At 29.5% G+C, this 25,194-nt stretch overlaps 1 protein-coding gene across 2 annotated transcripts; it reads right to left on the bottom strand.

Moving 5' to 3' along the window:
• Nucleotides 1-3,453: 3,453 nt before the first annotated feature.
• Nucleotides 3,454-24,553, bottom strand: LOC100164012. Of its 2 annotated transcripts, XM_003247153.4 has the most exons (12): nt 24,149-24,553; nt 17,028-17,240; nt 10,700-10,804; nt 10,429-10,608; nt 9,948-10,034; nt 9,353-9,571; nt 8,890-9,074; nt 8,106-8,317; nt 7,442-7,599; nt 7,143-7,277; nt 6,168-6,353; nt 3,454-5,904 (listed from the first exon to the last, which is right to left on the bottom strand). In XM_003247153.4, the coding sequence occupies exons 1-12, from the start codon at nt 24,321-24,323 to the stop codon at nt 4,400-4,402; spliced, it is 3,360 nt and encodes a 1,119-aa protein (XP_003247201.1). In that variant the 5' UTR covers nt 24,324-24,553; the 3' UTR covers nt 3,454-4,399. The 2 variants fall into 2 exon arrangements, with proteins under 2 accessions (XP_003247201.1, XP_001948168.2); XM_001948133.5 differs by lacking the exons at nt 10,429-10,608; nt 10,700-10,804 and having other exon boundaries at nt 24,149-24,550.
• Nucleotides 24,554-25,194: the final 641 nt, after the last annotated feature.

The following is a 25,194-nucleotide window of genomic DNA, read 5'->3' as shown; positions in this document are numbered from 1 at the left end:
ATAATGTGTAAAATAATAAATTATTATATTATAAAATATGATATATTGATATAATATAATATTGATATTGTGTACTGTGTAGATATGATGTAGCAGTTACGAATTTATTGTAATTGTTCATAGTTTTCATGAACGAAATGTGTATATCTTAGTCCGTGGATCGGGCTGATTGAATAAGTACCTACAATGTGCATGTATATGTACATCGCACGTCAGTCTAATAATATTATAGTTATTTGTTGTTTGTAAACTCCTTGACATTGTTCGAAGGTGCATAATATTAGGCGCGTTTCTACATAGAAGTTTAAAAGAATTAACCTTTCGCGCAGCTACTGCGGGCGAGACAGCTAGTAGTATATAATATTAATATATTATTTTATTACCTTTATATATAGGTACCCGTGTCCCGTATTGGTATACGGTGTATACCTATTCTTATAATTATATTATAGTTACCTATATTAGTTGTAACTTGTATCGCAAATTCTTACAGTGGTTGAATACTATTATATAATCATTATTTATTTTCCAATTCTCAGTTCTCAATTTACTGTGGTTCTATGGCGCTCTCTGTGCAGACTGCAACGTAGGTAGGTGCTAGTACAGACGTTCACAGCCGTTATTTTTATTTTTGTGTACGTATACGGTTACGGTATACGTAAATACGTTAGATTTTATTGTATACAATTATCAAAATGTTCAGTATATTCAAATTAAAAAATTCAAGTAGTGCTAAGAACGAAGATGACCCAAAAAAATTATCGTTTATATTACATTTTTGGTTTTCGCGGACTTTTTGTAGCAACTAAATTTCAGTGAATCTTATAAAGGTGTGGGGTGTGGGGGGCTTTGCCTCCCGGTGTAATTTTACACTTTGTTCTGTAGAACTCTAACCCCTGTAACTATTCAATCCTAGTTACTCCCATGATGGCACCTCCGGCTATATACTATATTGACAGTGTATATTTCAATATCATATTTGATATTTCCAATTCCAGTTGATGTTTCTGCTGCTACTCGATTTTTATTTTCTATTTATTTTAATTTTATAATTTTGTATCCTTATTCCTTAGTATTTTGTGCGCTTAAATCGGTGTGCAGGATTTATCATAAAATAACGCTTCTTCGACTTGTCCACAGTATATCTGCTATTGCTGTCAGCGGACTGTTTTTCGGTTCGACTGGAATCAGGAACTCGCTCAAAATGGAAGTTCTGCAATTTCCCCTGTCTACACACACATAATAATATATATAAATCATAAATCAATTATACGTATTTATTCAGCCCACTAGGTGTATTACCCTCACCCCCACTTAACCGTACTTGTCACCCATCAAAATTTAACCCATGTACATTTTGAGTTTAGTATACCTGACCGAAAATAATGTATAAAAAATATTGATCAGAAAAAATTAATCGACGAGAACAATCACCGCAGAGAGCTATTTAGGTAGGTGTGTTGTGCGTTTATGATGTACGAGTGCACAATATCCCTTCTATCGTGTTTTTATACGGCTTTTATTTTTCTATTATTTTCTATTTTACCTTTCTACCGGCTGTCCGTTCTTCGTTTTTGCAGAATTGGCCACCACCATCGTACAAATACAAAATACGACGATAACGCAACACAATAACATACGCATCAACATTACACTAACTAACACGTAAACATATAATCCAATAATAATAATATAGAGCAATACGCCAATACGACGCACGCAGCGATTTCCATACAAACGTCGAACACAAAACGACTTGACAATCAACAACAGCATATTTTATTATTATTATTATTATTAACATTGTGCAAGCGACCAGTACAGTATTTTCTGCACACAATACTGTATTGGTTCTATATAGTCGGTAGTCCGCTAATAATAATAACAAATTTCGGAGAAATTTGGCGTATAATGTGTTGCCTATATGGCTGTATGGGTTTAATATTGCTGTATAATGATATTATATTTACGTATTTTGGGACGATAATCGCCATTGACCAATTCTATCATTCCTCGATTGTTGGACAACTATCTGAGATTATTGACAGGAAAACCGATGTAAGTGAATTGTATAATGCAAAATAAACAATGTTGTTGGGGATAAGGTAGGTAAAGAACTCGATACTGACCGTTTTTAAGGAGTTACATATAGGCAATTTTCTAAGTACTTGTGTGCGTAGAAAGTGATCATTAGTATAATGGTGTGTTTGACTGTATATATAATTTAAAAGAAATAACGAAACGTTCCCTCGCATGCACGCAAATGTCAATTATTAATTTATTATTACAACACTTTATTATTTATATTATATACTTTGTCTATAAGGTTTCAATTGTTTGCCAATTGTACTAACTAACCTATTTATCTGATAAAATGTCTGAAAACACATTTAAATTCGTCATTACTCGTTTACTTGAAATCGATTTCCTTACGTTTTAAAATAAATTGTGATTAATTGATTATTATTTTTAGTTTAACATCATTGACATTTGAAAATCTAATTTTGAAGTATTTGAGAGTTCAATTTCAAAATTATAAAAATATTATTTTGAAGTAGGTAGTGATGGGTCCGTATTCCTGTAATCATTACAAAGTAACGATTAGGAACGATTGCATTTGATCGTTACATGGACGTTCCGTCGGCATACAACAGTTTCAGATAAGATGTCGTCTACATCGTCATAATTTTTTTAAAAAATTTTGGTCAGTCAGCAATAAAAGATTATTATTTATCAAGGGAAATATTTTATTACAGTTTACTAAAAATAGTTAGTATTATAATGCTAGTATAGTGTTATACTTAAAAGTTTATAATCCATCAAAGCGAACCTTATTGAGATAACTTATTTGTATAAAAATATTATTATAACATAATAATTTCTAACAACGAATAAAATTAGTATAAAGTTATTATAATATTATCATTATAAAATGGTGTCTGGGATTAGTGGGATTGACTATTATGCCTATTATTGATATTGGGACCAATTGTTCGTGAATAAAATTATGACGGGGACCGATTGTCCGCATACGACATTTTTATGCGGGGACTAATTTTCCGGGGACCAATTGTCCGTTTACCGGTAATTACGACCATCAGTAACTTGGTCTATTCGGTGGTCTATATAGAAAACAACTACATTGAGCGTCGGAAAAAGGTCCGAAGGTATTTTGATTGCACGCTTTTATTAATGTTGACACGAGTTCCATTTTTAGTTTTATTAATATAATATAAACTACAAAAGGATGATTTAGATAGTGAACAATTTAAATATAGTTTATTTATTATTCATATAACCTATAGGTACTTATAAAAATAGGAAAAATATTTTTTAGTTTAAATAAATAAAAAAAAACAATTCAAGTTTTCATAAATAATAATAATAATAATCATTAATATTAACTTATCGAATATTAATTAAATATAAAATAATGTAGCTTGTAATGAAATGTTTATATTTAAAGTTTAAACATCATAATATTATATACCATTCTAAATGGTAAATATTCAATAACAAAAAATGTTATCTGAATGTACAATTTGAAATGTGTTCGTGAGTTTGTTAATTGCTTAAAGTTATAAATATTTGTTTACTTAAACTTTAAACTTTAAACAAATTAACTTTTTACTAGTTATTCATCTTAAAATATTTTTTTTTAAAACCAAATATGTGAATAAAACATAATATTATAGTTGTACATATATTTAACAGTTGATATGCCTAAGCAATTTTATACATGTTATGGAATTGGCAATGTTATAGTATACAAGCTATATTATTTTAAACTATTTAAAGTTTTAAGTATTTTAATAATATATACCTAAAATATTACAATACCTTACATATTATTATGATCAACAGTCAAAAATAATATTTGGCTTACATATAGGTAGTTAAATTAATTTGATTTTATTTTAAAAGTTAATAATTAAGAATGTACGAACATAAAAAAATTAATATCAGCTAATTTAAAATGTATATCGATGATAAAATTAAAAACGTGGCGACCCTCAACATGTCCTTATACATAATGTTTAAATGTATCTATTAATAAATATTTGATTAACTGACAAGAGATCACATTGTTTACAGGCTATCGATCTATTTAATTATACCGAAACCGTCAAACCTTCAAACATATAATGTTTGAATAATTTAACCTATTTTGTTTTGTTATCCAAAACAAAACTTAACAATTATTTATGCATTTTCTAATGTTATCAATTACCAATTTGTTTATACAAATACCAACTATGTTAATGCTGAAAAAATAGTGGCAAATATTATGTAGGTATTAAATAAATCACACAAATACTACTATGCGTTTGTGATATTAGTGAGTTTATGGCGAATATTATTCTTTTGACTGACAGTATGCTATGACCTCCAGCCTATATCAACATTTCAATTGATTACAATGTACTCCGATTTCTGTACACATACACTCCAAACATGGATTGGAGAGTTCAGAAATTATTTTTCCCACTCGGTACATACGTCCGTATATATTACAACCAGATATCTTCAGCATGGAAGCCAATAAATTGAACTCTGTATCAACCTTAGTTTTCAATGGTGTTTTTCCAACATTTGGTTTTATATCGGTGTGCTGCACGACTTCCACATCAGTGTGTTGCTTAAAATCGGGATGATGCTTAATTTCTGTCTGCTGTTTAAAATCAAAATAAGGTTGGTTGACTTCGGCTTGCTCTTTAACGTCAAAGTATTTATGAACTTCACTTTGATGCTTGAAATCGGTATAAATTTTGGCATCAGATTGTAACTTTGAATCCGGATGTGTTTTGAGTTCGGGTTGATCTCTCACGCTGAAGTGTGACTTGACTTCAGTTTGATGGTTACTAAAGTCTTGGTGTGATGGTTTTACCTCATCATAAAGCTTTAGATCAAATGGTGATGTAACGTGAACATTTTCTTTAACATCGAAATGTGTCTTAACCTCAGCTTGTTGTTTAGTACCAGATGGTATGATATCCTGTTTGATATCTTGGTGGGATTTGATGTCAACGTGCTGCTTGATTTCTTGATTCGATTTGACGTCAACGTGCTGCTTGATTTCTTGATGTGATTTGACGTCCACGTGCTGCTTGATTCCTGATTGTGGTGGCTTGGTGTCAACGTGATGTTTAGTTTCGGAATTCAGCTTATCGTTAACGTATTGCTTAGTCTCAGTATTTGGTTTGGATTCTAAAGGTTTGTATACTTCCTGTGGTTCGACTTTATTATGTTTGTCTACTGAGTGCTGATTTATATCAAAGGATGGGTTTGTATCCTGGTGGTCTTTTGGATACACCTGCTGTTCAGTATCTGCTAGGTTAAAATTAGGTTTATGTTGTTGTTTGGGGAGTGACATGAAGTCGGTTTGTCCGTGTTCATCCGAATGAACTTTATCGTCGATTTCGTCATCTGTTCGATGCTCAATGCGAGTTTCTGATTCCATATTATGTGTAGACGAGGGCAGTGAAGAAGGGGACGATGTTGGTTCCGGTGTATCGCCATTGAACAAAAATGAAAACATACTTTCAAAACTATAATCTTCGTCTTCGAGTGGCTTAGGTACAGGTGTTGTGACTTCTGTGCGCTTAATAGTTGCTACAGTTGAAGAAACTATCAATTTTTCAGTGGTAGGAGCCAAAGTTGCAACCAACTTGACAGTGGATGTGATCGGTTTTAACGAAGACGTTTCCGAAGACACGTTCATTGGCTTTAGAGTGTTAGGCGATGAAGTTACAACTGGTTTATCAGTTGATGGTGCAGAATATAAAATATGTTCTATAACCGCATCTCTAATGTTTGTTGTGGTTGTGGATGGGGTTGTAATTGCTTCAGATGTTACTTCAATTTGTTTAATATTCTCAATAGTAATATAATTTTCATATTCATCTGTAATGGATAAAAAATTGGGTTAAACGTTTTCGTTTACCAAGATTGAAAATAATGTAGTCAATAAATATACTTAAACTCTATAACATAAACTGTAAGTCTAGTAAAAATAGAATCGCTTAAATAGAATTAGAATAACCTTGCATAAAAAATTAACCTTTAAAAAAATGTTTATATAAGATTTAAAGAATCAGGTATAAGTTATATAATGAAAAATGCTATACCGTATAACATTCTTCATTAGAAAAAACTAAAAAACTTACTGCAAACGATACGGCCACAGCAAGTACTATTGTTCGGGTCGTCGATTCGTTGGCAGCCTTCTTTGACGGCTGGACAATTTGTTTGGCAAACAATTTTGGCGTTGAAACAAATGCATATTTCACAAGCACTTGGTTCGGTCAGCAACTCACCGTGTTTGTACTTCTTACCATTGGATATGCACCAAACTGAAAATTATTTTTAAAAAAAACAAGAAGGATTTAATACTAAGATCATTGTTAGAAATTTAGCATATTACTTTTGAAAATAATTGTTTTACCAATTTTCACAAAATAAATAAGAATTGTCTAAAAAAAACGGTATCAGATAATGTTCAAACTATTATACAATGTACTATTTAAGATGTATATTCAATTAATAACTGTTTTCTTTGTATAATTGATTAAAATGTTGAGCCGGGTAATTAAATTATTGTGGACATAATGAGTCTTATTTTTACTTTGTCAAATTTATTTTGCATAACTAAATTTTTTTTTCATTAAACGTGATTTGAAAGAATTCAATATTATATTTATGTACCGAAAATTTAACACAAATTTGGATTTAGACAGGTTTTAATTTTAGGGTAATTTTATTTTTCGTCAATCTAGTTTGAAGAATGCATCAAGAAATCTACAAAATAACGTGAAAATGTGAAGAAATGTAATATGCATTTTGGCGGTCTCTGGGTAAAGAATAATCCAATTACAATAGTTTTTAAGTCTTATGAATGTACCTATAATTATTTAATTATTAATTTTAAATTTTAAATAAATAGTACAACACGCGTTTCCATTGATGGAAAATGAATTTACTAATGACTAATGCAGTAAAGCCTAACACCCAGTCTATTGATGTTATCAGTTATTCATTTTATTTAAGACTTTTCTAATTAATTCAGTAATATGATTATTTACAAATTTAAAAATTGATTATAAAGTAAACAACAACACTATGAGAATAACTTAATAAGTTACCAGATCCTATTGGTTGGTGGTGCCCTACAACTGCAGGTTCATCGTGGTGAAGAGTAGGTTGTTCCGTGGTTGTCTTTCGAAATTTGTCAGGCACATAAATCGCACCATTTGGAGAATCTTTTGGAATGAATCCACCTAAATGTTATACACAATTATAAACATCAGATTTTTATATTATTATTTATAAACCTAAGACTGAGAGTATATTTAATTTTAATATTACATACTCTACGCCATTGGAGTAAATATTAGATTACTCTGTGACAGTATATACCTATCATGAAATGTATTAACATTACCCTCAGTCTCAATAGGTGGAGAAAAGCTATTGACGACGGGCAAAGGAGGTTCTTCAACGTCTGATACATTGTACACACGTTCTATCACAGGCTGATAATTTTCATAAGCCGCAGTAGGTTCATCAACAACTGCATCTGCTGCAACGAATGGTATGATTCTGCATGTAGGGAATAAAATGTTTGTCAAATATTATATAAATATAAAAAAGATGCACAAACAACAAATTATTATTAAAAATAAATGAAAAGTAATTCAAAACGTCAAACTGATATTGTTAAATTTCGTTGTATATTATGTGAAGTAATGGGAAGGTTTGACACAACTTAAACACAATATTAAACATAATAATATTATCTACTTTCGGTTCCCTTATTAGGTATAGTCAATAGTTAAATTATTAAAATCTCAAAAAATATTAGTTTTGGAACATAAATAATGCAATAATAAAATTAGCACCTGAAACAATTCTAAGAAAAACTGAAATGATTATCTATTTAATTTAATTTGAAAATATTAAATAAAGTTATAGGTAATATCGTATTGTTTGTGTTAACTTAACTTGGTTAAAAATAGGTACTTTAAGTTACAATTTATTGTTATCCCTATTTTAAAATCATCTTAATGTCAGTTTGGTCTTCTAGTATATAAAAAATAATTAATTACTTGAGGTTTGGTAAAGATGGCGGCAATGTTGGGTCATCATAATCCATTTCAAAGTTGTTAGATTTTTCAGTGACATTCAATCCACCAAAGTCATCGTGCATTAAACTAGCAGGATTAGCGTGTCTCGATTCTATGGGTTCTTCTGTAATTTGATCAGTCGCATTCTTTGAATTTACAGTGGTACTGGATGCACTATCTGTCTCCACCAACATCTGTTAAACACACTGAAATGTAATTTATGTTGCATAGTGTGTACGCCTTGATGTGAATATTTTAACTCGTGTTACTAAACCTTCTTCGACTTTCGAGGTTACAGAAGAGCGCCGACAAGTCTGAGTATAAATGCAGATTTCATTACAAGTATATATTTGCGAAAATATTATATATAAATTAAATAGTATTCGAGCAATGGGCTATAAACGAATGGTTTAAGTGTACAGTTTGTTAACTCTCCGCCAAAAATCTAAAAACCATCCATAGGGAGTACCTATAATTATGTATACTGTTAGGCATTCAATTCAATTTTAAAATACACCAAAATTATATATTTTTTTTAAATACGTATTGATTTTTACATCGAGAACTGTTAACATTTCACTAAGGAAAGCGTCTTGAGAGTTGAGACACAAATAACGGTCTGAAACGTTGTAGGTACTTCCCAATAAACACGTAAGCTGTACTATTATATTATAATATATACGTGATGATGGTTTTAATCGAATAAAAAACTGCGGTGGTACTAATAAAAGAATAGTTATTATTTATTACTAGTATTATAATTTACCTGGGCCGCCGTAGGCGTTGGCATCGTCGAAGGCGGTGGCGAACTATTAACCAGGACATCATCATCGACTGCAGTCACGGTGGACGGCTGCGTTGTCGCAACAACACCTGTAGAAGTCGTCGTCGTCGTCGTCGCCGTCGTCGTAGTCGTCGCCGCAGGAGTGACAGTCGGACTGATGCGAGACTCTAGGATGAAAAATGGATCGATAACGGCGATTATTTATTAAAATATCGTCCGGACGATGCGTGCAGCGCGCACGGTGCAACGAAAAGCGAACGCGCGGGACTTAAACGATGATAATAATATTATCATTCATCATGACGTATTAAAATAATAGGTAGGTACGTATACCTGTATATAGGATTAATTTTTATACACGTAATATAGTGTAATGGTGTATATAGGTGCGTCGGACAAGTCAGTGACCCTGTGCGGGGAAACGCGCGGCGGCGTCGAGACGTACCGTTGCTGCTAGTGCTGGTGCAGTTGTAGCTCGTCGGGCAGCAGTGCCCTTCCGAGTAGACCGGTCCGCAATTGGGCGATATTTGGGCGCGGATTGGCGGACATATCACCTTGTCACATCGCACCTGACCGTTGATGCAGAAACAAGTTTCGCACGACGACCGCGCTACGCCAATGACGGGCTCTCCCAGCGATATCAGCCGACCGTTTATGCGACAATCTGTGTTTACACGATGTGCGAAAAAACAATAATTAATAACCAATATTTTTTTATCTTAATCGATACAAAAGTACACTGTCTAGCCAGTAGCCACTAGGCGATATTCTAATTTTGTCTCACGACATCAACTATGAATTTCAATAGATACAGATTTTTATAGATTCAGATCATATTATGTATAAATGTTTAATAACAATGCAATGGATGTACCATGCACGTCTCGTGGATACTATAATAATTATGTTTTAATGACAATTTCCTAAAGATATCCATAATTTTACCATTTTAATGTACACGGATAAAATTCTATTAAATTTAGTTTTATAGTGAGACTAAAATCATTTATTATATCGTCCGTACAATATTGTTTTGATACCTTTAAGCCGAGCGGATAAGGAGGAGGCCATTTCAGTGGTTGTCACATCTGCTGTATATTTTATCTGTGCATTTTGTAATGGTGAACCTGTAAAATAAATAAATGTAATTAAGCTAAAATAAAAATGTACTCAAAAATTCAAATCAGTCAGTCTACAACATTAAAACTATTATAACAATTTAATTATCAAATGGCAAATGCAATATAATTAGTATATTCCCAATCTTATAAAAAAAAAAAAATGGTCATATTATAATAATTGAATTTGTAATATAGTGATTAAAACTCGTTTATTATAATACGTAAAAATGTGCAATAAAACCATTCAATTATTTATATTTATTTCTAATAGATTTAAAACTATGAAAATCATCATATTATACGGTTTTATTTAAACGTTTATACTCGCCAACCAAAATAATATCATTTCAAATAGGTACCTATTCATATATTATATTCATATCTCGTCATTTACACTTACATTTGTATCTAATTGGGCAACAAGTATGTTTTTTGTATACAGCTGTACAGCCTGGAATAGTTAAAGAACATTGGGGCCGTACGCACTGTTGATGCCCTTTGATGCAGTAACAATATTCACACAGACTGGAACTGTCCATAGCCGAACCTTCCGCGTAAATCGTACCGTTTATCACACATCCTTGTGAATAGAAAAATAATCAAGTTTTTTTTTCTAATTGGTGTTTTGAAATTGTTTCAGAATAAATACAATATATTATCCTCGTAAATACCTTTGGGTAAACCGTCAAACGTCACAATTGCAGAATTGTCCATCCTTGCGGGTCCAGACCGATTTTGCAATGAAAATAGTTTGGAATGAACAGCATCAAATTGTTCTACAATCAATGTGGAAATCAGGATTTTAATTTTATTTTGAAAATTGTGTTGCATTTAATTTATAAAAAAAATATTACAACCAATCATATAACATTATATTATATTATTAGAAATAAATCAAGGTTAAATTATATTTTAATTAATTAGGTAGGTACTAGGTACCTATTTAATTTAAGACATGAAAATTGAAAAAGTTCAACAAAATCAGTTGAAAATAATATAAGGTTGATAAAATTAAATATAAATGAATAAATTATGTTAAGGATAAAAATAAAACAAATAATATTTTTAATTTATGGTAAACTGTATGTTTTATTGTTAACAGTAATTTATTTTAGTAAGAATGATTTGTTGAATAATTAATTTGATTTTAAAGAGGATAAAATGTTCGTGCAACTTTCAATAACTTATCATCAAAGTTTATTACTATATGTCTACTAAAATTAGATATAACTAAAACTTATAAACTACATGGATATATATATTTATATACATAAAAAATACATTCATATATATTTATATGGATTTCACTTTTTCTATGTAAAAATAAAGCGTTTTGTACCTATCTTAAATTTTGTTTGATGTTCAGCCAATACGGTATGATCAGAGGATTCAAAAACGTATGCAAGTATATCTGACTGATTTTTAAAATTAATGGTATAGCTAACGGGATCCATAAGTCGGGTGTGACTCTTTATATATTATACAGTATAATATCATACGTACTGTGTTCGTCGAATATAGTTGCGTGTGAATATTTATTCATCGCCAAGCAGCGAAGCTTGTTCATGTGGCAAATAATAAGCTAATATTTATTTTACATTTTTACTGGCTTAGAATTAATGTTAAAGAAATTAAAAAAATCCTATCATCACATTATCAATAGTCCATTTATTTATTTACATTTATTTTACTTGTTCAGTCTTAATAATTATATTTTTAGCAAAATATTTAACAATACTATGATAAGAAACTTTGAAAGTTAAATACAAATAATAAATAAATAAATGCAGGTAAATAGTTTAAGCCCGATTAGAAATTAAATTATAATGAAATTTACACAACTTGTAAATCGTTATTATTATTAATTTTTTTTAATCTATTTTGTATTATATAAACACAATAAAATATATAATATACAAATATAGTTATCAACTTCTTTAAGCCGAAGCTTGTGATGAAGTAGAGAGTTGACTTTTAATAATCTGAAGTTGTAATAAAAAAGATAACTTAAAATTAAAAATTAATAGTAAAGAACGATTACAGTTTAGACATAAGTAAACAACAATAAATATAAAATATAATATAAATAATTAGATACAAATATAAGAAAAAATATCATAGCTAATTTTAGATGAAACTTTGTATTAAATTAAAACCATGTATATGTAAAAGTGTTCAATAACAATCTATATTAATAATTAAAACCAAAATTAAAAATTAGAAAATAACCAGTGATACACTATTTTTCTCTTATCAAACAAACCGGAGTGAATATTTTTCTTTGAGGTAAGTGGTATTTGATTGAAAAAATTTGGAACCAGATAGTCGACAAAAGATTGGCCAAATGATTTTTTAACGTACTTAACGGGCAGATCTATGTTCTCTAATTTTCCGATGTTAAATTTGTATATTGGTTTTATGATAATATCTAGTTTTTTAGTGTCTGATGTCATCTATAGCCTTTATGAGGAGTAAAAATGCTTCAATCTTCAACTTTAAGAATAGATCGTTGTATTAATTTGAATCTAATATGTTTGAAAAACAACTAGGGAAAACTAAAAAATAAAAATTGTAGAAAAACGGCAATAGTTATAGCAGCAACAATATTGTAGATAAAATCAATTTTTAATTTTTGTAGTGATTGTAAATGAAAGAACCGTCGAGCCTTTAAATTTTACGGAATATTTATATAAGCATTTTCTATAGGTACATATAATATAATTTTTATAATATCTTAGATTTTTAAAGATAATTATACATTTTTGAAATGTTTGACTTGTTCAATTAATGTTAAGTATTACATTTTTGATTATAGTCAAAAACCATTAAAATGTTATGCTAAGTTCCTCTCACAGCAGTTTACAATTATCGAAAAAATATATCAACATTTTTTTTTGCAAGTGTTTGAAGTTTAAATGTTTACAAAATTGATCAAAATCACGAAAATTCGCTAATTATTTTGTGGTTATTTTGTAAATTCTTACAAAGGATTGAAATTTTATTATAATATTTTCAATTTTTGATTTTTACTGGAATTAAAAAGTTTTGCAAAAAGTCTCGTTAATCTTTTAAGAGCCTTTTTTATCTAAGAAACATGATATTTAAATAAAAATAATATTTTTTCTTCTTTAAAATATTAATAGTCATAATATTATGACATTTTAAAATCTCATATGCGTGTGATCCATCGGCAAAAATGCACCACCCAAGATTGGGTTGTAACCCATAGGTTGGGAACACTGCATTGCATTGACCTACTCAATTATATGACGAGGTGCACTCAAAATCTACTATACAGCAGAGTTCCGTGGAGTTTGTTTCTTGGGTCCGACCCATATCCACTCTTTTCTTCATGTCAGTTTATTTTTATTTATGTAGGTAGCCACAATAATCAGACAGTTTTTAACTGAATATACATTTTGAGGAAGAATATTAAAAAATGTTGGTAGGAGGATGGATAATTGAATACTAAAACAGTAATAAGTTGCATAAGTAACGTTTAAAGTATGATGGAACCTACATCAATCAGCCATTAGTCATTTGCTCACCAACCCAATTTGTTTTTGGTGGAAATGGTACTTAAGTATAATTACATGGTGTAATTAACCGTTATACAAAATAATTATACATTTTTGAAGAATAATAACACCCGTTTCTAGTATCTGTGAACTCGTATGAACATGATGTTTTCTTTAAATAATTTTTAATAATAATCGTACTCATAATATATGTTCAATCAAATGCATAATATGGTTCAATTACCATAAAATTTATTTTTTTCTTCAGAAATATTCATTTTTATTATATACATTTAAATTGATCAGATTCAATGTAATTTTTCGTTCGATACAACAAAGACAATGTAATTGACTGTGTCGTAAACATACACGATATTATTATGTCTCAATTTTCGTTTTATTATTATTTATGATAGCCCATAGATAATTAACTATATTAATACATAAATAAGTCTACTCTAGAGCTATTTGAAAATTGTTTTCTTTGATGAATGACGATTTTTTTTTTCAATATAATTTGAATTTAAATTCGTGTATATTGTAGAGTTATTATTATAAATACTAGTTTTAAAAACTGGCAAAATATAATATTGGCAAGCGCACATCACTCTTTTTACTGGTAAACTGGTCTTGAATGAATGACCTGTGGCAGTGGCGATGAGCGGCGGTCGACCTCAAGGCAATATACAGAAAAGAAGAGGCGATAAAAAATCACCACGTGTACATCCCATTCATAAATCAACCCGAAACACTTGTATTGTCATTTTGCGTGTCTAAGCTTATTTAGCATACATATACGATCAAAAATTCTTTCATTTAAAACACCTTTCTTTGTCAGTTGTAAAGTCCATTTGTCTTGTCAAGATTTTGCGCGGTGAACCCAACCTCCAATTCTCGTTGAGCTATTCACCACTGTCCACTAAACAGTACATACCGTTTTCACATAGGTCTGGTCGATGGTGACTTGATATGCTAAGTATTTAAGTGTTCGGTCACGTGTACGTATAATTTTACGCAACCATAGTCCATATGTGCAAACAGTAAGTTTACAATTAAAACTTCACATAGTATAGGTATAGGTATATATGCCCGCGATGACATATTTCAAGTGGCTAAAATTTGTATTATTTTTTTTTTGTTTATTTTTATTTAGATGTATTATAATAATTGTAATAATACAATTTTAAGAAATGGATTTCAAAAGGTGAATTGAAGATATTGAAGATAACTTTATTTATAATCATTCTAATATATACTTCCTGTAGGTTGTAGGTATTTAGTATTTACTTATATCATGTCGATACTATGAACATTGAACAATTTGGTGTGAAATGAGTTATGACTAATGTTGTTTAACTTTAATTTTAAACATTCAATAGGTAATACACTATAATTATTTTGAAATACGACTATACGAGAATACGAGATACATAATATAATGAATATAATGAATATTATATTCTTCATAATGTTATTTTTTTTTTTAATTTTTAATTTTTTCACAGCTAATAATATGTCTAATTGTCCTATGTATATAAATTAAATAAAACAATTATAGCTTGCTATTATGTTAACATTAAAACAATCGATCCAAAAATGTATGACAGATCAATTATTGTAGAAGGGGCACATGGGGTAAAGTGGCGTACCGGGGCAAAGTGGGGACATTGTATTATCTATTCATTTAATGTAAAAAATGTATAATATTATTAGATTTATGGCTTCCTTGATCGTCCGAGATAGTGTGGTAGAAGTTTTGAATCAAAATATCGATTATTTTGTAATTAATCAATGAAAAACTGGAAATATGCCTATTATAATTTACTTGATAATAGAACTGCATAATTTGTTATTTATATATTCAATTATTCTGCGCTTTGTTATTAATATTTTTTTTTTTATTTAAAAGTCTATGTTGTTTGTTCTATGATTAAAGTTCAATATTTATGTTTAGGTATTTAAATAAATTAAAATCAATGGCTCTAGGTAATTTAACTATTTGGGGCAAAGTGGTTTATGCCTGTCTGGGTCAATGTGGGACCACCCAAATATTCTTAAAATAAAGGAAGAACTTCAGTTGAAGGGTAGATTCAGTATCTATTATGTAAAAATTGGCTTCATTGTCTTTGCGCTGAGTTTGAAGAAAAAGTTTAGAAAATCATGTTTAAATGTGAATTTTGTTCCTAAAATTATTTTTATATTTTATAACATTTAAAAAGTTACAATTTACAATTTTATTTCTTTTAAGTTTAAGCTATACATTTAAGTATATTAACGTTTTTTAAAAATAATTTGCTGTGTCTATAAAATTAAGTAAAATATATTGAATTTTTTCGTAAACTGTACTTTTTTTTTACATCTTTTATACTTACATAAAAAAAAAATCAAATTTTTATAAAAAATGTATTATCAATTACCATAACCTATAGATTGTGTGAACAAAATTTGAAAGAAAAAAATTGATTTTTAAGTGTATTACAGGTCTTTAGACATTAGCGTCCCCACTTTGCCCCATGTTCCCCTATCTATATTCTATAGTAGATAATTATTATAGAAATTATTCTATAAATTTAATAATTACTAATAGCTTTGTCTGTAATTAACTTAACGATAATACTGACGATTGATTTATTATTTAATGCTCATATAAATACAATATATGGAAAAAGTCTTCATATTTTAGGGTTCATCAAATACCTGCCACGATTTTAATGAACCTTTGTGTCTGAAAGTACTGTAATGTTAACTTGTAATATCTTCACTTGAATTTGGTACAGTATTATGGAATCCTAATCAATTGTATTTAATTAATAAGCTAGAGAAAGTTTAGAGACATTTTCTACATTTTTAGGTCTTTAAAACTAAGTTAATTAATCAAAACACCGATGATATTGCTATTTTTACGGTTTAAAGTCACTTAAGACCAGACAATTAGTATTTAATGTTACTTTTGTTTAAAAAATCTTGAACGGTGTTATAGACTTCCAAGAAATATTACATACAATTAGTCTTTAAGTACCTATTTTAATTCTAGACATAACCGTCCTTTTGCTAAACATAATTCGAAAAATACTTATGTCACTAATATTTCGTTATAATATGCAATCAAATAAATATTTTTTTTATTCATGTTCTAAGTTAAAAATATGTAATTATAATTTAAATATCTAATGTATGTTTCCCATTTTGATGTTATGTACCTACTCTTTACCTAACCTACCTAGGTACCTACCTTAATATTTTACTTAATAGTATTATCTTTATTATTCATAATTTACTGTACTTTACCCTTGGAGTGTTATCTATTTATTGATTTAGAATAATAAATTAAAATATAGGATATATGATATTATATTATAATATGCACCTACCTATACAATATATTATTGTCCTCAACCCAAATGAGATGTTTATTATTTTATTCTTATCTGCATGAATAACTTATGTTATATTCTTTAAGAGTTAAAAAGGTATATTTTACCATAATAACATTGAAGGTGCGCACAACATTTGTTCTTCTTGTGGACTATCACACATCCCTGAGGTGGTGGATCTGGTAATTCTGGACAAATTTGCAAATGGCATACCAAACTTCCAGTGACACACGTGCATTTCAAGCACGGTTGGTCTGTATTAACCAATGATCCTGGATCATAACTTCGTCCTTTATAATTACACCCAACTGACGCAATTTCTAAATTAAAAAAAAAAACTTTTGTTACGGCAAAAATATAATACAAATTATTTATTTTTTATTTCTAATATTATTTTAAGTACCTATGTTGAAAATACTTCAAAAAGTCAACTCATACGATCTTATGCATTTATATAATATAAGTGCTTTACAAATAGCACTTAACAAATAAGACGTTCAATTGGAATGAATGCAGCGAATAGCTAATGCCTAATTTAGGTATTTTTTATATTTTAATTGAATTTTTTTAAAATACTGTAAACCGTATTGCCGTAAAAATAATCAAACATTGGTTATTTATTGAAGAATACGTTGCCGTATTGAAGTATTGAACATTTTTCCAACAATATTTTTCCTATGTAAATCACTTTGTAAGAAAATCTGCATAATAAACATAACGAATTTTGTGAGCATTATTTTGTATACGATGTTATGATACTTAATCATTACCATCACGTCTAATGAAAATGTTATATTGAGTATTTTAGGTGCAGGCAATAAAGAAAAAAAACAGAGAAGAGTCCGACTAACGGTACACGCATAATACACACGCCACATTACCTCTTTTTGTCATAGTCTCCGGTGTTTAATTCATTATTATAAATACACATACACACACACACACACACACACACACACACACACACACACACACACACACACACACACACACACACACACATATATACAAATATTATACAATGCATAAAATATTAAAATGTTTTTGGTACTATACCTACCTAGTACCTATAACTATAATACGGAATGATAACAAGCAAATTTAAGTAATAGGTATTAGTTACTACTAGTACTACTTGCTAATAGGTAATAATTAATATTATAGTTTATAGTTAATTTCAGCAAAAATATCACCGACGGTGGAACAATCGTATTACTTTTATTAATGTAGTTCCTAGTAATATTGTTATAGATGACCACTCTAAATTAAAAATTTCATATTATACTCAACCTGTCACCTTATCGATACTAATTTTTCCGTTACCATATAGCAGTATAGCATTTAATATGACTTGGTAAGATTGATATGCCAATGTATGCACTTACGAGCCCTGATATTATATTATTTTGGAGAATACGTATACTTTAATGAAACATATGTACCTAGATACTGCATCAAAGTAATATACATTTTGGTAAATATAGGTAGGTAGGGTAAAAGCATTTTCATTTTAAACACAAAACAGAAACCATTATTTGAAATTTTGTTTATTACTTTCCTATATATCTTTTTGAACGCATCTTTCATCTCTGTCAACGTTTTACAATATAAATAGAAACTATCAATGATCAATAATCTATATACATCTGTTCTGATAAATGACTGTGTATTATACTTATACATATTATGTACGCAAAATTAATAGTAATTGTATGTATGAGTAGTATTTTTTTAGACCAGCTTAAGCCATATGAGTAAATATGATAACCTAACTAGTACAACATACAGTAAAATAAGTACCTAACCAACCTATGAGTTAAACAACTAAGGTTAGGTACTAAATAATTAATGTTTATATGCGGAACTGCAGATGAGGGCGGCCAATTCAAAAACTCTAACTGTCTCGTGGGAACTTTGTTTTATTCTAAAATCATTCACATACGAATAACGTATTTTAATAATGTTACTATTATTTAGAAAATTGTAAGAAAAAAAAATACTAACGGTTTTCTTTAACTGTAATACCTACCTACGTTTCAAAATATTAAAGTGAATGCTGCACCCTTATGTCTCAACAATATTGTTTGCGTGAGTTAAAAAGGCAATAAAATAAGTACCTAGGTACATCTACATAAACTCAATACATATAATATTGTATTGATGTGTATAATCTGCATTATAATATTAAATACCTATAATATATTAATCATAGACTGTATGTTAATTAATTAAAAACAACTACCTACTTTAAATCATAGTTTTATCAAATTATAACGGTTTTAAGACAATGAAACTCCTGTGAACGCTACATATTATTACCTTGTTTATAAATACTATACAAAAATTTTAAAGAGTCCATAATATTTTATATCATTAAGTGCAAAATATGAATTATTGAATTTTAACTAAATACGAAATCTAAAATGGTGTGCAACAACTATATCATATACCTATGTCATAATATATATGTATAATATATACATTCTACTTTCGTAATTTAGTTTATAATATTGTATAATAAATTATAAAATATTTTAATAAAATGGAGTTTAAAAATATTGTAAACAGCAGCATGATATATTTCCGGTAATATGTAATATGCACTTAATATTCAACTTGGAAAATATCATAACTATTGATCTACAATAAAAAATACACTTATCACAGTTTACAAATATCGAAATATATTTATGTAAATTATAACATTTTATGAAAAAAAAAACCGAATTTTAGTTTATAATTTATAATGTTATCCCTAAGATCACGAATGATAAATTGCATTAATATAATATGTAGCACTTGTCAAAAATATGAAATAAGTGTTAATATATAATTATTAAATCATCTTAAACTCAGCCCGTTATAATCTATAATCATAATATAATTGTATCTTGACTTACCAAAAGTTTAAAATAAACTATAATCTCATACATTTTATACTCGAGGCTTCTCACTGCCTTGCCAACAATGAAATTATGAACATATATGGGTATTAGGTAGGTACCGTCTATATTATGTAATTCAGTATAATATGTTGTTTTAGTATTCTGACAGCTTTAGTTCAAGTTGTCAAAATGATAACTCCTACAGTGCCAGTATTTTAGGCACTAAACCCGGTGGTAACCAAACCCAGAATATATTATGGTAAACAACATACACTACTCTGCGGGAACCAAGCAGACGGGACGTACACACACACTCACATGGGGTTAATGTACAGTTATACGACGATGTTATCTTGATTTCATAAAACCCAAATTAACGGTGTGTGTTGAATCAAAAACGACCATATACATACAAAAATATAGTATACATATTACATATACACATTGCGATGGAGCAGTTGTGTGTCTGTGTGTGTATGTGAGAGAATATATCGTGTTGGGCTCACGTCTGCCTCCAAGGGGTTTCGCGTTCATGGAAGTCTGCCGCCCGTGAGTGGGTTTCCTGCAATTCGTAATTACATCCTTAAGCGGCGTGTGTTAACCGTGAGAAAGTTAATACCCATAATACGCCAACTTAAGATAAGACTATGTAGACTTATATTGTTTCCAAACTTCATAATATCATATGTCTAATTATTCAGATTATTTTTTTAGCGGCTAACCCTTCCGTAAAATAATTATAGATCAACGTTTGCATTGTGCACTAAAAATAATGTTCTGCACTACATATTATAATGTATACGTTTCTATACGTTTGTATATATTAAAGTGTATTTATGTAGTTTGTATAAAAGGCATAATAATTAATAATATAGTATTATCACGTTAAAAGTTTAAACGATCAAACGAAATCGCTGGAAGTTTTACCATTAACGGGTTCACATTCTCCCATATTACCCGCATACAATTTTCAGTTGTATTATATATAAATATATATTTTTCGAAATCGTTTAAAATTTAATGTACCACCTGTGTACCGGATTGTAGTACCCGTATTTTTAGTTCAATATAAACATTGATAAATGTAGTTAATTTAAATTTTACAAATTCTAATTTACAACGTTAAGGGCGTTGAACATTTATAGTAAAATACTGAAATACTTTTATGTAATATAAGTAATACATTTTATATTCAAGTAAATGTCTATAAATAATTGAGTCTTTTACTAAAATTTTGATCAACCATCTTATTTGTTAAAACGCTTTAAAATTAACTTATACATTTCAGTATATTACCTAAGTGTTTAAACTTTATACGCATTAACTTATTAGTTATTTGAGTATACTTATTCAACAACTGTCTAACTGTTGCTTAGGACTTGCCCTTAAATCACCCTTATACAAATGTATAATAAATAATAAAAATATGTACTAGTAAATTCTTTACATGTTCTGTACCTACTAGCATAATACTATTTATTTAAAGCTGTTTTTTTTTTCAAACAGGTAATAATAATTTAATTTAAAATAAAATCTATTCATAGGTGCAAATAGCACCAAAAGGTATGAGTAAAATTCGAATAGAAAATATTCTTAATTGTATCAGAAAAAGAAAATATATTTTTACTCGTTAAAATTATTGTTACTTACATTTAATTTAATATTGTTACACATTTAAACATTTGTGAATGCAAGCATATGTGCGTACACGAACCTATACGAATGTATACAGTTGTGCGTGTTGTATCTATTAACCTGAGTAATACCTATTATTGTATCCTCCATAGATCGATGTGTGGCCGTCTGGAGACATCAGTATTTTTAATTGCGGCGGTGCAATTACAAAAGAAGACGGTAAGACAGAGAAGTAATAGAACATTCCCTGTGCGTTAATTATTTAAAGTGGACCATGTACCGTGTTGGTCATTAACTAATTGCCTGGCCAGAACCGATCGGGCAATCTTTTCTTGAGAAAAATGTCACCGGTCATTTTTTTTCTCAATCCACCTATACACACGGTACATTTTTTTCTTCACATTTTTTTTTCTCTTATACAATTTCTTCTTATTTCCTGTGGCTGATGGGTTTCCGTTGCTATTTCCTCAACGCTGGATCAACGGTTTCTGATGCAATGCATTCACTATAGTATTTCAGAAGCACGTCGATTAAACATACAGAAATCTCAATAATTGCTATTAAAGTCAATGATTTGTACCTACTACCTAGTACCTACCAACCCCAACATACGTGACTACCTATACAATGCTCGATGATCCACACACATATTACATGATATATATTATTGTACAATATGTTTATATTATATTTAGGTACATAATTACAGAAACACAAACACGTGCTTACGAGTTACGACTCGTGTTTGTACATTAAGCTTTGGCTTAAACTAACATTAATATCCAACCATCTAGATTTATAGCCATTATATTTTTACAAATTAAATTTTATGGAACATTATCTGTATATAGCAAATGATTTTTCCAAAAAAAATGTTTGGTTTATTGTCATGCAAATTGAAACACTCATCTATAAACTGTTAAATTGTTAACTCTGAAAAAGTAATTATAAAAATTATAAATAGCTGAAATTGAATATAATATTCATAGTCATCAGTTCATCACATACCTACACGAAATACGTATGAAGTAACTTCAATTGTCAATTGTCAAATGTTTACTTGTACAAAGTTATCAAATACTATTGAGAATGTCGTTCTTCTAACTTTGTGTTAAATTTCTAATCAAAAGATACTAAGACGAGATGTTGTATTCGTGCATTGGCTGCCTTATACAGTTATACTGATCAAAGAATATAAAAGGTCAAAGAAATGTTCTAAATAATATTTGATATAATAATTATGATGACTTCAATACTACAATATTATCAAACTACATCTATAACTTAACTTATAAGACTATAACAATTAACAATTACCCTTGTTTCACACGTATAATATTTTTCAATATTTGTATTAATCCTGGTCCCTTCAAGGTGGGCCTGATAAAAGGAATAAAAGGAAAATTATAATAAATAATAATACAATAAGTACCTATTCACAGACTTGAAAATATTATTATGTCACCACAATACAATTAGTGGTAATTTATCAAAATTACTTTTATAATAAAGATTAGCTATAGTCAAAAGAATTATTGTTACAAATGAAAAAGAACATTTTCATTGTTATATATTATTTATGATAGTTACAATAGCTATATAATAATATAATATTCAATATTTTATAATGTTTTTAATAACCTTACTCAATTGTATACGTGTTTTCATTTCTATACCGGTAAGTTTTATACTACAATCCTACCTACCTATAGTTATTAGTTAATTCTGTTAAATTAACTTTAGTTTTCAGAAAAGATCTTTAACAACAATTTACGATACACAATATTATGCAAATATCAATATTACACACTATATTTTTTTTTAAACAATTAAATCTAACTTATCTTACCAAACTTTAATAATACATAATATTTAGCTGTATACCTAATAATAATGGTAATAAATTAGAAGAAAGCGTCAACTGATGTAGGTATTCATAGTGTTTGTATTATTTGTATGATATTTATTATTTAATCATTATAAAAGAAAATATTAATAAATATTTTCCATTGAAAACCAAAAACCATAGTGAAAACAATTTCAGTTTAGCGGAATAAAAACGATGATACGAATTTAACGTGGGATATTATACATAATAGAATAAATATAATAAAAGGGTACCAATTATTTTTCTTTAAACTAATTTGATTTACCAACAAAAAACACATAACTAAAATTAGGGTGTACCTAGAGATTACGTTTGTAAATTTTTTATTTCTCAAAAAAAAAAAACTTTCATATAGATACGCGTAATAAACCATTATGATATAAAATACATGTAAAGAAACCATTTTAGACTATTTTTTCAATAGTTCGACAGAGGTAGGTACGAATAATTTATTTGTATGAAATGTTATATATTTTTATTAAAATTAAAATTTATAATCCAAATTTAAAATGTTATTTTTACTTAACAATGAGAAAAAATATATACATTTTTTTTAGCTGCAAAGGTAACCATGTTTTAACCTGTTTTGGTTTTCAGTAAAATAAAAAAAGATCTATTTGTTCAACGACGGTTTTTTATTATTTCTGTCTCGTAGACAGATTTCTGTCAAGGGGACTAGGTACTATAGGTAACATAATATATAATATATAATATTTTTATAGATTAGTGATGAGCGAAGGAAAAATATTTATATTCATAAAAAATGTCTCGACACAAGATAATGAATACCTAAATATAATTAATATTCTCATCGCATTACCGGTAGCGTTGACTGAGGCGCCATCGACGTCGACGTCTTCGTCGGTGGTTGCGGGTGCGACTTCAGCGGCGTGGGTGGCTGGCCCGTGGCTGATCCCCAACGACCGTCGGTCTGTAAGCAGCATCAGGAGCGCGACCATCCACGGACGAACCATCGTACGCAGAGTGATGACCATACGACCGCGTGGTCAAGCACAGACTGTTCTAGCGCACACGGCCGGCCACGCGCCTCGCTTCGCCGCATCACATACATCATACGCACGTACGCGCGGTATTGTCGTATGTTACCTCTTCGCGTGCACACCATGTCGCTTGTGGTGTGTGAGTGTGTGTCTGTGTCTGTGTGTGTGTGCGTGTGCGTGCGTGTGCTTTGTGCGTGTAATGTTTTCCAACCAGCAGTTACCGCCGTCACCGTTACCGCCGCACCATTGTCGCTGTCCCGCGAGCGCGGCGGAGGAACGTCGACCACGGCGACCCATCAATAAACGACACGACTATACCTCGCGCCGCAAAGGTCACCACAGTCAGCCACTATACGAAGACCGTAGTGTGTTCATCTTATCGCTTTTTTAACGCCGCCGCCGTAACGCGGTGTGTGGTCATCGTCGTTCAGTGCAATCCGTCCGGATGTTGCAGTCGTCGTTTATAAAATATCTGTCGATTCGTTTATTACAAACTTACATTAAGGGTATTAATTCTGTAAACAAGAAATTGCATCACGCATCTTCAGCGTTTCTTAAATTCGACGCCTTAGAGCATGGGATCGAGGTCGTCAAAATTTAGAGGGATATTGGTCGATCTTATTAAAAATTAATTATACCAATATTCTGTTGATTACGTGCGTTAAGACTTACGTACACACCTTTACACTCTAAAATAGTCTGTACATAAAGTAAAGTATTATTTATTAGCGAAGAAAAACATTCAATTTTTCGACGGAGAAATAATGAAAGAAGATTATTATGTACCTATTATAAAATGTATAATTATACTGCATGTAATAATATACAATATAGTATACCTAAAAAAAATAGTGGTAGATCACCG

Source organism: Acyrthosiphon pisum, chromosome A3, assembly GCF_005508785.2.
Source record: "Acyrthosiphon pisum isolate AL4f chromosome A3, pea_aphid_22Mar2018_4r6ur, whole genome shotgun sequence".
NCBI classification, from domain to species: Eukaryota; Metazoa; Arthropoda; class Insecta; order Hemiptera; family Aphididae; genus Acyrthosiphon; species Acyrthosiphon pisum.
This window is presented reverse-complemented; position numbering and strand designations above follow the sequence as displayed.

Coding starts and splice junctions, on each gene's coding strand:
- LOC100164012 (XM_003247153.4), bottom strand. CDS start 24,323: ATGGTCATCACTCTGCGTACGATGGTTCGTCCGTGGATGGTCGCGCTC. Junction 7,278..7,441: donor TCCACCTATTGAGACTGAGG/GTAATGTTAATA, acceptor TATAACATTTAG/GTGGATTCATTCCAAAAGAT. Junction 6,354..7,142: donor CCACCAACCAATAGGATCTG/GTAACTTATTAA, acceptor AATAATTTTCAG/TTTGGTGCATATCCAATGGT.